Source organism: Physeter macrocephalus, chromosome 20 (assembly GCF_002837175.3).
Source record: "Physeter macrocephalus isolate SW-GA chromosome 20, ASM283717v5, whole genome shotgun sequence".
Classification (NCBI taxonomy): Eukaryota; Metazoa; Chordata; class Mammalia; order Artiodactyla; family Physeteridae; genus Physeter; species Physeter macrocephalus.
Window position 1 is genome coordinate 72050815 of NC_041233.1, and position 14895 is coordinate 72065709.

Here is a 14895-nt window from a genome sequence, read left to right on the forward strand (position 1 = left end):
GAAGATTATTAATCTACACGTAACAAGCTTATCTGCTTGATTTTACAGAGCAATAATCCTCTCAAATTCTATCTTAAAGCAAAAAATTTATATATGATTTACAAAAATTAGTGCACTAAGGTCATTGGACTATAATCTTAATACTCCCCTATCAGAAACTTCAAGAAGACTTACATACTACATCTTGTATTTGATCATATCATAACAACCTGTTCTCTTTAACTATTGGACCCGCTATGTGTTATCCTGTGTCCAGTGCCTACGAGCTCGTTAATTACCTAAACTATATCTCCATAGGTCTTGTTAATTACCCGTCTCCTGTCTCAGAGGACCTTGTTAATAACTTGTACAGTCTCTCTAAAGAGGTCCTAACAACACATTAAAATTAAAGATGCTTTCCTTTTAGCACCTGTCAAGTGCTGTAAATTGAGAAATTTTCACATCAGTTTATTAGCCTACAGTAGTTTTTGCGGATTTTTTTGGCTTGTTTTCTTCTCTCACAGATCATCTCTGTATCTCAGTCTCTCAGCTCAAAATAATAATAATGATAATAACTTAGCAAAGTCTGTCTTTTTGTTACAGCTTTTATTGTTTTCAATTTTGAAGTCTATAAATATCAATTTGCATTAGTAAGTTAGCAAAAGGATGGCATGGTTGGTGTCTGCAAATTAACCCACGGGGAGATGTACCAATTAATGAGAACTATTATAATGAGTATTAGGATGACAAAGGGTAAAAAAGTTTCAAGTAGTATCTGGGGAGTTAAGCATAAAAGTTCTAGTCAGTGTTAAGGGAACTAATCACATCGCATATTTCATGCTCCTAGTCATTGTTTCTTTAGATACATTCTGTAAATCCCTGGGCACTAATGGATTAATGGCTCCAAAAATCACGACAAGTTTTTGTTTTCTGTCTCATAAATGAAGCTACAAATTTTCAGCTCTGTAAAAGATTTATAGGCCGCTATGAATAACAGGGAGAGTACCTTTAATATTAGACAAATAAGGATAAAAAATAAATATTGCTATTAAAGTAAACCTTATGCAGGATAAGGTTTATTAAGCCAAAGACTGAGCTTTAAACTTATACAGGAAAAAAAAAAAATGTCCATAAGGAGCATTATAAAAGTGAAGGTTTTAAAACTATGAATAGGTCTTTTCTTTAGGATCATCTGTTTACTATAACTTTTAAAAATAAAAGTCTACAGTAGTCTTTTTTATGGACATATTATACAACTTCATAATAATGGTTACATGCTTAAAAGCCTATGGTGATTTTTGATTTGGGAAAATTAGAGACACATTTAAATATACATTCTAGATAACTAATTTTTTTGCAGCTTTTAGGACAGGTATGGTACAATCATCACCGGAACTGATTAAAGAAAGCAGGGACGGAGGAAGGGAAAAGAGAAGTAGGTTAACCTGATCCGGAAAGGAAAAGGCACACTATCATGCAAAATTATAAGATATTAGTGATAAATATGAGATCGCCATCTCAGACACTATTTATGTACTGCCCTAAAAAATATCTGTTTGGCCTAAGTTCAGAGCAAAGAAGTAGACAGGTTCTTCCACAGCAAATACTGCAAAAGGAAATATATGCATACATGCTCTAATAAAATCAATGATACTAGGCATGTTATTATACAACATACCATTCAGTTCTCGTAGCGCAACTAAGAGTTTGCTACATGGTATATTCACAACTACAACAAGGCAGAAAATAATGAAGGGAAAGTGTGTTCTTTGTGCAGGTCATAAATAGAAGGATGTTCCCAAAACAAAATTCTCTGGTAAAAATGTCTCCCGTAAGGTCTTGCTCTCTGATGAGCTACCTCTAACATCAAACAACATTAGCTCATCCTACAGAGTATGCTTCTATTATTGACTATATTTTTTTAAATTTCAGAATAAGACATACACCACAAATGTTCTCCTTATATTAATGAGCTCTCTTGATTAACCAGGAGGTATTCTTCAGTCCTAAACTGGAACCTCAGAAGAATATACCTCACGAATGTAGTCTCTCTTCAATTTATTATAGGTAGCATACAAACACAAGCATATTTTTAAAATGTTGTTCATCACTACTGATGCCTTGGTGTTACCTGAATCCTGAAAAACAATCCATCCACAGATGCCGTAAATATTTAACAGGCAGACATTTCTGCCTGCTCTTCAATGCCTAAGTAAATTTAGATGTTTCTTAGCCATTCAACCAAATCCATACTCTTCTCCACACCCCTGTTTTAGTCAAGCCGATCTCCTCACTGATCCCTTTACTTAGTTAGGGCCCTGTAGACAAAGCTGATATGACTAAACTGTCCATTCAACTATGACTTTATCAGCACAACTCCTGATTCCTATTCGTAAATAAGTACTTCCTGAACTTTTATGAAATAGATGATATAATTTAGATCAACAATTTTTAAGCCTGAGAATCAGCAGGAAGTTTTTTTTCTTTAAATGTTGACTTTTATTTCAGGGCCTACTCACTGAAGATTCTAATTCAGTCTGAGGTAGGACCCAACGAACCGTAGTTTTAAAAAAAAAAAATCCCCAGGTGCCCTCGATGATCAGCACTGATGACATGCAGTGATCTAGGTGCTGCGGGCACCCACAAAAGAAGATTCAGCACAACTGTTCAGCAGTTGATACAGGTTAGTGGGGACAACTAAAACTGAGCCACAATGAACATCGTAGAGCAATTATGCTCTGTATCAGCAGAATTCCACAGAAGGGAACACTATGTTATCAATCAAAAGAGGATTAAAGAGTTTTCAACATCAAGGATAGCTAGGCTTAGGACACTCAGAGATGAGTGAAGAGTGCATTCCACAGCTGAGCCAAGGAACAGAGTTGGCCAGGCTTATAGGGACCGCAGGGCAGCGAGGTGCAGTAAGGAAATGAACTCATCTGGCACAGAAAGGTGAGGAATTGTAAAAGAAAAGTTGGGTAGTTAAGAAAAGCCTAAAATACAATAATCCTTGAAAATGAGGAACAAGAGTTTGGATCTGGTGTTGCACACCGTGGCTCTGGAAGGTTTTCTGAATATTAGGCTTTTCTTAACAGGAACAAGAGGCGCTATGGCCTCTGTGCCATAAATGATCAACAATAGCGATGCTAAGTGCTATAATAAATAAACGCAAAAATCACAGTAACTTAATATTCTGAAAATTTATCATTCAAGACAAGGTTCCACAGTTATTCTTGTTTATCAGGTGGCCTTCCACATGCATTCAGGGACCCAGGTTGTCCCTGTCTTATGGCTCTGCCCTTCTTAAAGACCTCCATCCAGCTAGTACAGGGTTCATCAAACTATCTCTGTAAAAGGTCAAATAATAAATATTTTTGGCTTTGTAGGTCATACAGTCTCTGTCGTAACTACTCAACTCTACCATTATAGCACAAAAGCAGCCATAAACAAATGGGCGAACTGCACTCCAAGAAAACCTTATTTGCGAAAACAGGCAGCAAGCCAGATTTGGCAACCTTCAGCCTAGGGTATGGAGGAAGACAGGCAACATGGAGGGTGGTACAGGAGGTTTTCACGGGACTAGACCTGAAACTGGTATACAGTCATCCCTCGGTATCTGTGGGGTATTGGTTCTAGGACCCCAGGAGATTACTCAACTCTCTGGATGCTCAAGTCCCGTATATAAAATGGCGTAGTATTTGCATGTAACCTACACACATCCTTCCCATATACTTCCCATATATATTTAAGTCACCTCTAGATTACTAACACCACCCAATACAACGTAAGTGCTATGTGAATACTGTAAATACAATGTAAATACAATGTAAATGCTATGTAAGTAGCTGCCAGCATGCAGCAAATTCAAGTTTTACTTTTTGGAACTTTCCAGATTTTTTTCCCCCAAATATTTTCGACCTGAGATTGATTCCACGAATGCGGAACCTGGGGATATGGAGGGCCCACCGCACATCTCTTCCACTAAGTCTTCAATAAGCCAGAACTTGGGGCTTCCCTGGTGGCGCAGTGGTTGACAATCCGCCCGCCGATGCAGGGGACGCGGGTTCGTGCCCCGGTCCGGGAAGATCCCAAATGCCGCGGAGCGGCTGGGCCCGTGAGCCATGGCCGCTGAGCCTGCGCGTCCGGAGCCTGTGCTCCGCAACGGGAGAGGCCACGAGAGTGAGAGGCCCGTGTACCGCAAAAAAAAAAAAAAAAAGCCAGAACTTGGTCACATGTCCCCACCTAAGTGAACGGTCTAGCTGCGTCTCTGTAAAAAAGAGGAAATCTGGTTTGGTGAACAAACCCACCTATTTCCACTTTCCAGAGGGAAAATAACCCAGTATTAAAGAAGAACTGGTTGTGAACAAATTATTGAAAATGGTATAACAAACATTCAGGAATATTTGTTTTTGGAAAGTTAATTACTGCTGATGCAAAAAGATCATTATTTTACAAACTGTAGGGTTAACCACATAACAAATTAGTTGATACTGATTCTGCTAAACTACCTGTGATTTGTAATTAAAAAGCAAGAGGAACAGCAATTTTAAAATACAAACAACTCAATACCAATAGTGAATTAAGAAAACATTTTCCTGAAAATTATAAGAATCCCAGCTACCCTTTCATATACACGTGTAGTAGGACTTTTTTACAGCATGCCAAGTGTTAAGTGTCCAGACTTCTTAGAACTGGCATCCAGGACACACACAATACAGTACACTCACCACACCCAATTCAGTGTTCTCTGGGTCCACAGCTAAACCATGTTTCTTAACTGGCTGCACTCAGGTTGGGACATGACTGAGCGCTGCCCAATGGGACACACGTGGAAGTAATGGGTACCACTGCCAGGCCTGGCACATAAAGACGTCCCACATATGATCCTCCACTCTCTCTCCCTGCTGCACGGCCTTGGAGGATGGGCGTTAAAGGGTGGCATCACAAGAAGGAAGGAGCCTGGTTCCTGAGCAACTGTGTGGAGCTGAGCAACAGCATGGAACACAGCCACTTCTTCCAGCCCAGCCCCGTCTCAGAGAATTCGACTGTGACAAGGAAAAATAAACTTTTACTGGAACGAACCAATGAGATCTGAGGTTGTTTATTGCAGCTGATAACCTATCCTAATTAATACAGAGTTCTTAACAAACTCCAGAAATATGTTAATTAGGATATGAATATTAAATTTTGGTAGTCCCTTAAAACTCACTGAGATTTCTAATCATGTTTAGTTGTATATAAAAATGCACACACCTGCCTTTATGGATCTGTTGCTGGTGTTAGCAGGTGTCTCAGTGTTAGCCCACACTGAGCTGGAAGCAGGAGACTAAGGGAATGAGAGAATGAAAGTAGCATTTTAGAAAATCCACCTGCTATACCCTGTTCATCTATTCAAAAAATGCTTTCCAATACCAGCTACTTCCCATCATGCTGGAGATGAAGGGTTGAAAGATGAATGAAATGCAGGCCCTGTCCTCATGTCGTTCATGGAGGTGAGAGGGAAAAAAAAGTGGCTGGTCACATTAGTGAACAATGAAATGTCCACAGAAAGGAAGATCTAGGTAAGAACATGCTGCAGCACAAGGAACAGCTACCTCTTCCTACAAGAGTAAGAGAGGCTTCGAAGAAGTGGGGGTAGGTAAGAGGAAAGAGACTGAGAATTAGTAACTGCAGGGAAAAGTGTTTCAAAGAGCCCTGCTCTTTGTTGAAGTAACCCAACAAAAAGCCTAACTCATTTCCTCTCTCAGTTTTATGTAAGACTATGGGATCTATTCCAAGAACAGAACCAAAATGCAGTAATTTTTGTGATTACTAGGTGATTTCTTCAGGTGGACTTTACTTACAAAGAAATAAAAACTCTAACTTTCAAGAAAGCGTTCCTTAGTATTTAAAATTTTTTTGGCATAAGGAAAATTCTCCGGTTGTAATCATACACATTATTCACCCAGAGGGTAATAATATAGTTCCTGTGTACCTGCAATCACAGCAGAGACAGTTCACTAAAGAAAAAAATCCAGTTCCACAGCTACATATTTTACCCTTCACTTTGTTCAGCATTCTCAAAAACATCAGTCACAAGTGTCCAGGAGAGGACTTCCCTGGTGGCGCAAGTGGTTAAGAATCCGCCTGCCAATGCAGGGGACACGAGTTCAAGCCCTGGTCTGGGAAGATCCCACATTCTGTGGAGCAACTAAGCCCGTGCGCCACAACTACTGAGCCTGCACTCTAGAGCCCGCGAGCCACAACTACTGAGCCCACGGGCCACAACTACTGAAGCCCACGTGCCTAGAGCCCGTGCTCCACAAGAGAAGCCACGGCAATGAGAAGCCCACGCACCACAACAAAGAATAGCCCCCGCTTGCCACAACTAGAGAAAGCCCACGTGCAGCAACGAAGACCCAACACAGCCCAAAAAATAAATTAACGAAAATAAATTAAAAAAAGAGTCCAGGAGACTCTGTAAATAGATCTATTTAGCACTACAGAAAAAAATAATTCACAGCATGTGTCCTAGTGATGTGAGTCTATAGCTTCAAAAGTGCATTTGGTTTAGATGTTAAGGTGAGAAATCTAAAATGTCCCATATAACTGAGGAATGATACTGGGAGAATAAATATGAATAGACCAAACTACCTCAGACTATATCCTTCCTAATTCCACTCGAGACAAAGTTGCTTTCCAAAAATTTGAACTGCACTCTCTTCCTAGATCTATTTATATTCAATCCTTCTTTTCTTACACTATTAATTAGACCTACCCCCTTATTGCAAATGTTTTACATTTATCACAAAGATCGTTTGTGACACAAAATGGAAGAGTAACTTCGCAGGAATCTACAAATGATTTTGTTCTTTTTTTTTTTTTTTTTTTTTTCTTTGTGGTACGCGGGCCTCTCACTGTTGTGGCCTCTCCCGTTGCGGAGCACAGGCTCCGGACGCGCAGGCTCAGCGGCCGTGGCTCACGGGCCCAGCCGCTCCGCGGCATGTGGGATCTTCCCGGACCGGGGCACGAACCCGTGTCCCCTGCATTAGCAGGCGGATTCTCAACCACTGCGCTGCCAGGGAAGCCCGATTTTGTTCTTATAGCTGGCATCTCATGAATATGAAGAAGAGAAATTCTTAAAGTTAAAAAACCTATTGTTTTTCACATATTTGCAATCATTTTATACAAATATCATGAAACAGCTCTAATTGTGATACAATATTAATATTGAAGTAACCCAAAACAAAGCCCGAATTTCACAAAATGCCACACTCACGTTTTTTGTTTTTTTTTTTTGTTTTTTTTTTTGTGGTATGCGGGCCTCCCCCTATTGTGGCCTCTCCCGCTGCGGAGCACAGGCTCCGGACGCGCAGGCCCAGCGGCCATGGCTCACGGGCCCAGCCGCTCCGCAGCACGTGGGATCCTCCCAGACCGGGGCGCGAACCCGGTTCCCCTGCATCGGCAGGGGGACGCGCAACCACTGCGCCACCAGGGAAGCCCCCACACTCACTTTTAAAACATTAATTTTTAAGTCCACATAAATAAGCCCAGGTATAAGGCAATTAAAAATTTGAGGATACCTATTTTTCCATATGCCGCCATAATTTAAAAATTATTTTCCTATCATTTCCCATTTTTCTTGCTTTTCTTTGACTCTAACATTATGTAAATTATCCAATCTCTAAGTTATCTCAGTTCTTTACAGTAATCCTCTTCAAAAAAAGTTCAGTTAAAGAGGGGGAAAAAAGCAAATACATTTCTATTTACCTCTGTAGTTTAAGACTGAACGCAATATGTGAAGTACACTATGTAAAATACCAAAATGAAATGCTTGAGAATAGCATAACAAAACAATGGACTCTTCAATAAAATATTAATACCATATGATAAAAACATATTTCTTTGGAGTACGGTCTATAAAGAAAACTGAACAATACTTTCTAAAGCCACAGCAAATACCCATTTATTGATAAAAGAAACACAAACTTTCCCTGGAAAACTCTAAATGCATGTTTTAGAAGATCAGAAGACAGACAGGAGATCACAAGCCTAAAAGGGCAATTGTTAGTACTATTTTCTGTTTATAGTAGGACAACACAAAGCACTGTTCTTGAACAAAGTATGACATGGCAATGTAAACGGCAACCACCGTTTATGGGTTCCCTATTTGGGGCCTGGCTTTGTACCATGTACTTTATCATTTATCGTCTCCCAATCCTATCAAGTAGGTATCATTTTCCTTATTTCAAAGATGGAGATGCTGAGGTTGAGAGAGGTCACAGAGCTACCGAGCCAGGTTTCCCACTGGGGTCTGAACATCATACGTCCTTGCCTTGGGAAAGAACGTCTATGTTACATGGCAAACAGTCTACCATGCTCTTCCATGATGACTGCTTAAGATTCCAATAAATTCATCTTACTCTTTGCTTGAGGTTTCCTTAATCAGCTAGTCCACCATTCACTTCTGCAAAATCCATCATTTTATTTAAACCATACAGTTCCAACCTGTACTAAGGAATTAGAAAAGTACTATTACATAACTGAGAACAGATTTTGAAAATCTAAATCTTATCAGGATAGATTATTTCTATAAGTCATCATTACAGATACTCTTTGATGTATTTATAGAACCCACAAGGTTCACTGAATTCCAATAAACATTCACAAATAAAAACTACTCTAAATAGCCATTTAATAAGGATAGTTAACACCTATTATGAAAACCATTAATACTTAAGCCAGCATTTCTTAAAGAATAGTCCATAGGCTGCTATTGGTCCATAACTAATCTCCGGAAAATAACATCTAGAAACACAACTTATCACCTAAATTTCTGGCTTGAATTAACACCCACTGGTGATTCACTCCCACTATGTCTCATCAAAAGCTATGCTGTTTTCTCTATAAGTTTCGGTGAGCTTCTGGCTAACATAAGTAGAAATAAGCTACAGTGGGGATTAAGAATCTTTTATCCTTCTAAGATAAAAAGTTCAATTCCAAAGATGTATGCAACACTGCCCGGCTCCAAAATTAATTATAAAAATAAGATAAGAATTTTTTTTCAAGTAAAATAAAAGGAATTTAAAAAGGATATTTGATACTTTCAAGTACAACATTTTCCAAAATAGCACAATTTCCCCCCATTAAGCTTACCTTGAAGATGGCATTATATTTGAAGCCCTGAATTTTGTTGTAAACGGATTAGTTGACTCATAATCAAAATAGTCCTGACGATTTTCACTAAATGCATTAGGTGATTTCAAGTCACAAGGGCTATCAGATCCCCCATTGTTAAGTCTATCAGATCTTCTGCTGTCTTTTTTTCCAGTCACTCTTTCAAATAGGCTAACTTTCTCCCTTTTTTCTCTTTTATTTTCTTTTCTTACTTCAGTTGATTTTGAAAATAAATTCATGCTGCTGTCCCATGATTCGCTGCTTTCTTCAAATGGATTTTTCTTCCTTGGCAGTGTTGCAAATTTTTGGGGTAATGAAGCAGTCACATTTGTAAATGGGTCATTTTGTCTTCCGAAAGACGATTCACCTTCACCCACACTGCTGTCAGGTTGGTTCATTTTAGAAGTATCAAAGCTTAATGTTCTTCTGTGTGGAGATCTGAGACTTCCTGCAAACAATTTTGTAGTTAGTACATAATCAGTGACACATTACATCACACTATTTGACACGTTCTGTGTGCATACTGCTGTTTTTAGAATGAGAGCAATTAGCTATTTAAAGATATTAACCTTTTAAAATAATCAAGGAAAACAACCTTAAAATGCTAAGGTACAGCGGTATGTAGGCTAATAACAATTAGTATCTTGCTAGACAATTAGTAATTTACTCAGCTCAGAAAGAAACAATCACATAAACAAATTATAATGTCAAAACTAAAGGTTCTGCTTGGCATCATAGTGCTATAAATTCTCAGACTTTTTTTCATCATTAGCATTAAATTCACTTTCTTACTTCTGAACATTAAAGGTTTCTTTTCTAGGAACTTTCTGATGAAACGGAATATTCATTTATGCTTCAGGCTTTTGAGACAGGAGAAACGGCAGTTAAGAAAAAGAAGCCAGGCCATGAAAAGAAACCAAGACTCATTTTTATTCTCTAATAATATAAATACAGTACTGAATGCAGACAAGCTCTGCCTTTAATAAACTTACCAATTTTGAGTACAGTAGGTACTCAATAAATATTTGATGACTAAATTTAGAAAATACTAGCAAGAAACTCCAATTTGTATTCTCTAACTTTGAAGTCAAACTTTAAAAATTAAAAGGGTAGTTCAAACCACGGAGGATCAACAAGAAAGAATGCATGAGTCACTTACCACTTTCCGGAACTGCTCCAAAGGAATCTATCTGGTGTCCGAGAAGATGCGTTTGAGCAATGGTGCCAGACTTCAGCTTCTCCGAGGATACATGGGCCCCAGTTAAATCAGACATTGAATGTGCTGAAGAGAGTCGCTGAGGACCCAAAAGGAAAGGCTTTTTTGGTTTAGATTTCATCTGTATTTCACTACTTGAAAATTCAGTATTGGCATCAGGCATGTGAGAACTTGGAATGATTGCAGAAGATGTATCAGAAAATGTCCCATCATTTTTTCTACCTTTCATCTTATCTTTTAATTTTGCAAAAGGAGATCTTGTTTTGTCCTTCATTGATAAGTCAAACATACTTGCTGTCATATTGTTCCTCATAAATTGAATATTGACCTTTATCTCACCCCTGTTTTTGGCTCTTTTTCCTTGTTTGGATTCTAAACTAAACCACCTTAAAGAGAAGGAAAAACTGGGTTGTAACATGTAATGAAGAGAGGATTATTGAGCTCTGTTGTATACAAATAGTTTTTTAGGTACTCTACATCAAGGCAATCTAAGCACTAAAGGAGAAACTGTCAGCCAGAGTGCTTCTGGTTTTATTCAATGCTTCATTTAAAAAACAGGTTAAGTCTCTGTCATGTGGCATATACAGAAGGAATCAGTCTTTTTTGAAAAGCTATTTAGACAACTTTTTCTTTCATGATTTGAAAATCACTCATCATCGAAAATGCTTACCAACCATAGCCTATTATGTTTTCATCTGGGGTTAAGTGTTGCTAATGGCTGAAGAACATTTTTTAGCATTAAAAGACACTAAGATAGAGACCCTGAAATAATTCATCAATACAAACTATTTTTGAGCACCATAAAATGATAATGATTATTTTTTTAGTAAAATAATAATATTTAGCCTCTATCTCAAAATAGTTCCTCTGCAAAAGCTATTAACAGAATTTTGTTAATATGGGAGACTACTCCATATAGTCTGCTAATCATGAAAGTCGCATATGATATAATTTACATTCATAAAAAATGGGTCAAAGCCTCTGCCTGAATAAAATATGCAAATTAAATAAAATGCAAGAAGTGACAAATAGTAATAAATCCTGTAAAGCGTTTTTGATGAAAAAAGAAAGCTTACATGCTTCCTCTTAGAATCTATTTATTTGTTTCATTAACTATTGCTACTGTGACAATACCAAATAAAACTTATTTTAACTGGAGCCATATCTTATGCTTTTAGTCACTTCAGTGAATTACACTGCCCATTTTTAAATGATGTGTAAGAAGCAAAGTTTATTTTGGTTTTGTTTACAGTATTTTTATCCATGAGAACTTCTCCAGCTGTTGGTGTCACAAGTGGTCAGTCTACAAGGCAAACAGCCAAAAAAACTACAAACTCCAGCCTAGAAGACAGTTTCCACAATGTTTTCACATTACTTAACAATGAAGTATATTATCCGTCCCGTATGTATCCGAGATATATCCGATATATCCCATATACATCCGTATATTATCCGAGACAGGTCATCATTTAAATACAGCTCTGCAAGTGTTAAATTTTCTTAGCTACAAAAGGAACTCTGATCTAATTTTACAGGATATACCAGAAGAAGCTACATTTACTATCAATTGGAAGACTGGTTCAAAGGCCGTTCCAGGCAAAAGAAAACTGGCACATAATATATATACCAGCTACATCTTAGCAAGTAACATGCAAAAGAAATATTTTCTATTTAATTTGAAGCAATTCAATCAATTAAGATCTAGTTGCATCAAAACAAGCAACTTTTTAAAAAGAGAATGTCTTATAATAGAAAGCATTAAACTGAGACCCTAAATAGAGAAAATCCCTTATCTGAGGCAAATGGTGAAATCTGAGAACTCAGAGACTAGAAATAAAAAATTACAGCAATAAATTCTGTGGAATAGAGAACCTTCAACAAAACAAAGTTGAGCACTCGAAAAGCCTGGAAATGAAGCAAGGTTATATACCCAATTATTAACTCACAGTTTGGGGAAACAGAGCATTTTCCATGGGGGAGAAATCCTTCCAATGGATGGCCCATGAGAAATGCTCTATTAACAACTCAGGTTATATAGAAAATAGGTGAATCCACTTTGCAAACAATGCACCCCTCAACCCCACAAATCCCCAAACAAAACGAACCAAACAAAAACTCCAAGCATATAGGGTTTGCATGTGTGTAACAAAATCAAAGCAAATCTGAGGAAAAAATGAAGCAATAACCCAATAAATGTAAGGGAGTAAGGGTAATGGAAATTCATAGAATTTTAGAAATGAGACCAAATAAATCATCTAGTCTAACATCCTTATTTCACAGATGAGGAAACTGAGGCACAGAGAATAAGTAACTTCTCAATGTCAGATTGGAGTCAACAAGGAAAATAGCCAAAATTGATGAACAACAGCTGCATGAAAATAGTAGTTCTTTTGTATCTAATGAATCACATATGTTAATAAGGTTAAACGCATACCAGGTTGTACTTTACAGGACACTGTATTTAATCAGGAGACATGAGAGCCAACAAAGAAGGCAATGTAGGTTTTGTCCTGCTAGAGTGTAAGCTCCTTGAAGGCAGTTTGCCTTGCACTAAATCAGTTTGCCTTGCACTAAATAAATGTTACTGAATTTTCATTTCTAGAACTGTATTCTTAAAACAGCCATGCTACAACTCGTGTGTGTGTGTGTGTGTGTGTGTGTGTATGTGTTGCACTGTTTTGTTCTTTGGTAAGGAAAGATAAAGACTTAGGTAAGCTTTAATGGATAAAGCAAGTCAGTGTTTGAATATAAACTGTAAAAACAGTATTTTCCTTCCTCCTCGTCAAAAAAAACCCTCCAAACACCCAACTGCGAAGAACTTTAACAAATATACCAACTGAAAATATAGGCATGACAAATAACTCTAGCTGCTGTGTTTTGAAAGTGATATAATAGGGAAGACTTAATGAGACCTTCAAGAATCATTCCAGAGATAGCACTTGTTTTCCCAGGCTTCAAAAAGATAAAATGAAGACATAGCATTTGAGGCTTAGTGGATTAATTTTTTTTTTCACCTCTGGAGTGCTGGATTTAAACTGTATACGGCCTCTGCTCAATTTTTAGTGGGCACAGGTCCATGTTCAAAAACCACCACACATGTGGGAACTATCCCCAAGCAATTGGTACTGTGTGGTCAAAATAGGACATGATTGGCAGTAAGGGTGCCAGAGGCCAGGATGCAGATGCACTGCAGAGTTGCACACAAAAGTCCTAAAATCTGCATGTGTTTGAGTCATACCTAACTCTAGGGACTCTGATGGTTACTACTTCTCATGAGCATTTAAAAAAAAAAAATCAACATCACCCACTTCTGCTGTTAAAAAAAAAAAAATCAATCGGTATTACATAACAGCATGAACTATTTTACCATTCTATTATCAAATACTGTATTGTTTCCTTAAATCTCGTGCCAGAACCGACCCAGACACCCATTAAAGTGGGAGATACAGAAGTTCTCTTTCCATGCCCCACTCAAAGTGTTCTGGCTCAGGCCCCTCTTCCCCTCTCCTTGAAAGAAAAAAAAAAGGCTTTTAATTTCAAGGTATAAAAATAAGTAAATGATAGTTTTAGCCACCACACTTCTTGGCCTATCATAACACAACTGGAAGACAAGCTGTAAATACTTGTCTTCAGTGTCAAGAGTAGAAAGTGTCACACCCAGCAGTTCCATGGGACTTCTAAATCAGCTGGTAGCCTTCATCACTCATACGGGTTTTCTAAAAAGCACTTGGGAATATGCTGACAAGGCTCAGCAATGTGCAGAATATTAAATATCTTTCTTGCAATACACCGGTGACTCAAGTCTGTCTCTTACTGGGCCATATGTACAGCTGTGCTGAAAAAGGAAGCTATTAACTATATTAAAAAACTAGAAATATTACCAATAAAGAGATCTCATCAAATATGTGGTCCCCATTTATCCACAAAGAAAGAAAATGTTACGGATTTAATAACATATGAAAATCACCTTGAATGCAATAACATCACAAGAGCTCTTGATAACATTTAAAAGCATTTTCCTCCCCGAAAGTTCTAATCCATTTCATATAGTAGCCAATACAGAATTTCTGTAGGGAGACTACGATATTGGAGTATCGCTTACAGCCAACTTTATTGTAATTGTGATGCTGCCAAAGATAAGGAGTGAAACAAGAAGAAACTTTAAAAGCTTATTTCATCCTCAGAGTCTCTGGGTTCACACAGCTGGGCCTACTTTCACTTGGAAAACTTATATTTCAGAGAAGGTCTGTAGTATATCAGCCATTAACACTAAAAGTACTGTAAATGCAGTATGAAATTTGAAGATGCAATATACTTAAAAGTTTACATTCAGAACACTTCTAAATATTATTTAGTAAGGTCATCTAAAATTGGCAATTTGAAATAAATTATTTGGTGATTATCCATTTTTCAGTTTAAATTTGATGAAGAACTCCTCAGAAGTAACCGAATGTTACTTTATAGGTATCAAACAGTGTTATTAAAATCATTGATACATATTCAACTTTACACATTCTTTAAACCCTTTTCTCTCCTTTTAAAAT

General features: G+C 37.6%; 1 protein-coding gene across 3 annotated transcripts in view; it reads right to left on the reverse strand.

Moving 5' to 3' along the window:
* The window catches only part of RAB11FIP2 (RAB11 family interacting protein 2), a 41361-nt gene that overhangs the window by 24347 nt on the left and 2119 nt on the right, over positions 1-14895 (reverse strand). Inside the window, exons 2-5 of one of the 3 annotated variants that reach the window (XM_028481316.2) lie at positions 10295-10737; positions 9115-9583; positions 5233-5305; positions 4483-5024 (exon numbers count right to left, since the gene is read on the reverse strand). In XM_028481316.2, the coding sequence (XP_028337117.1) occupies positions 5239-5305; positions 9115-9583; positions 10295-10737 (979 nt within the window). In that variant the 3' untranslated portion in view covers positions 4483-5024; positions 5233-5238. Of the gene's footprint in view, positions 1-4477; positions 5306-9114; positions 9584-10294; positions 10738-14895 lie in introns of those variants that run through there. The other 2 variants (XM_028481315.2, XM_007111121.4) reach the window with 2 other exon arrangements.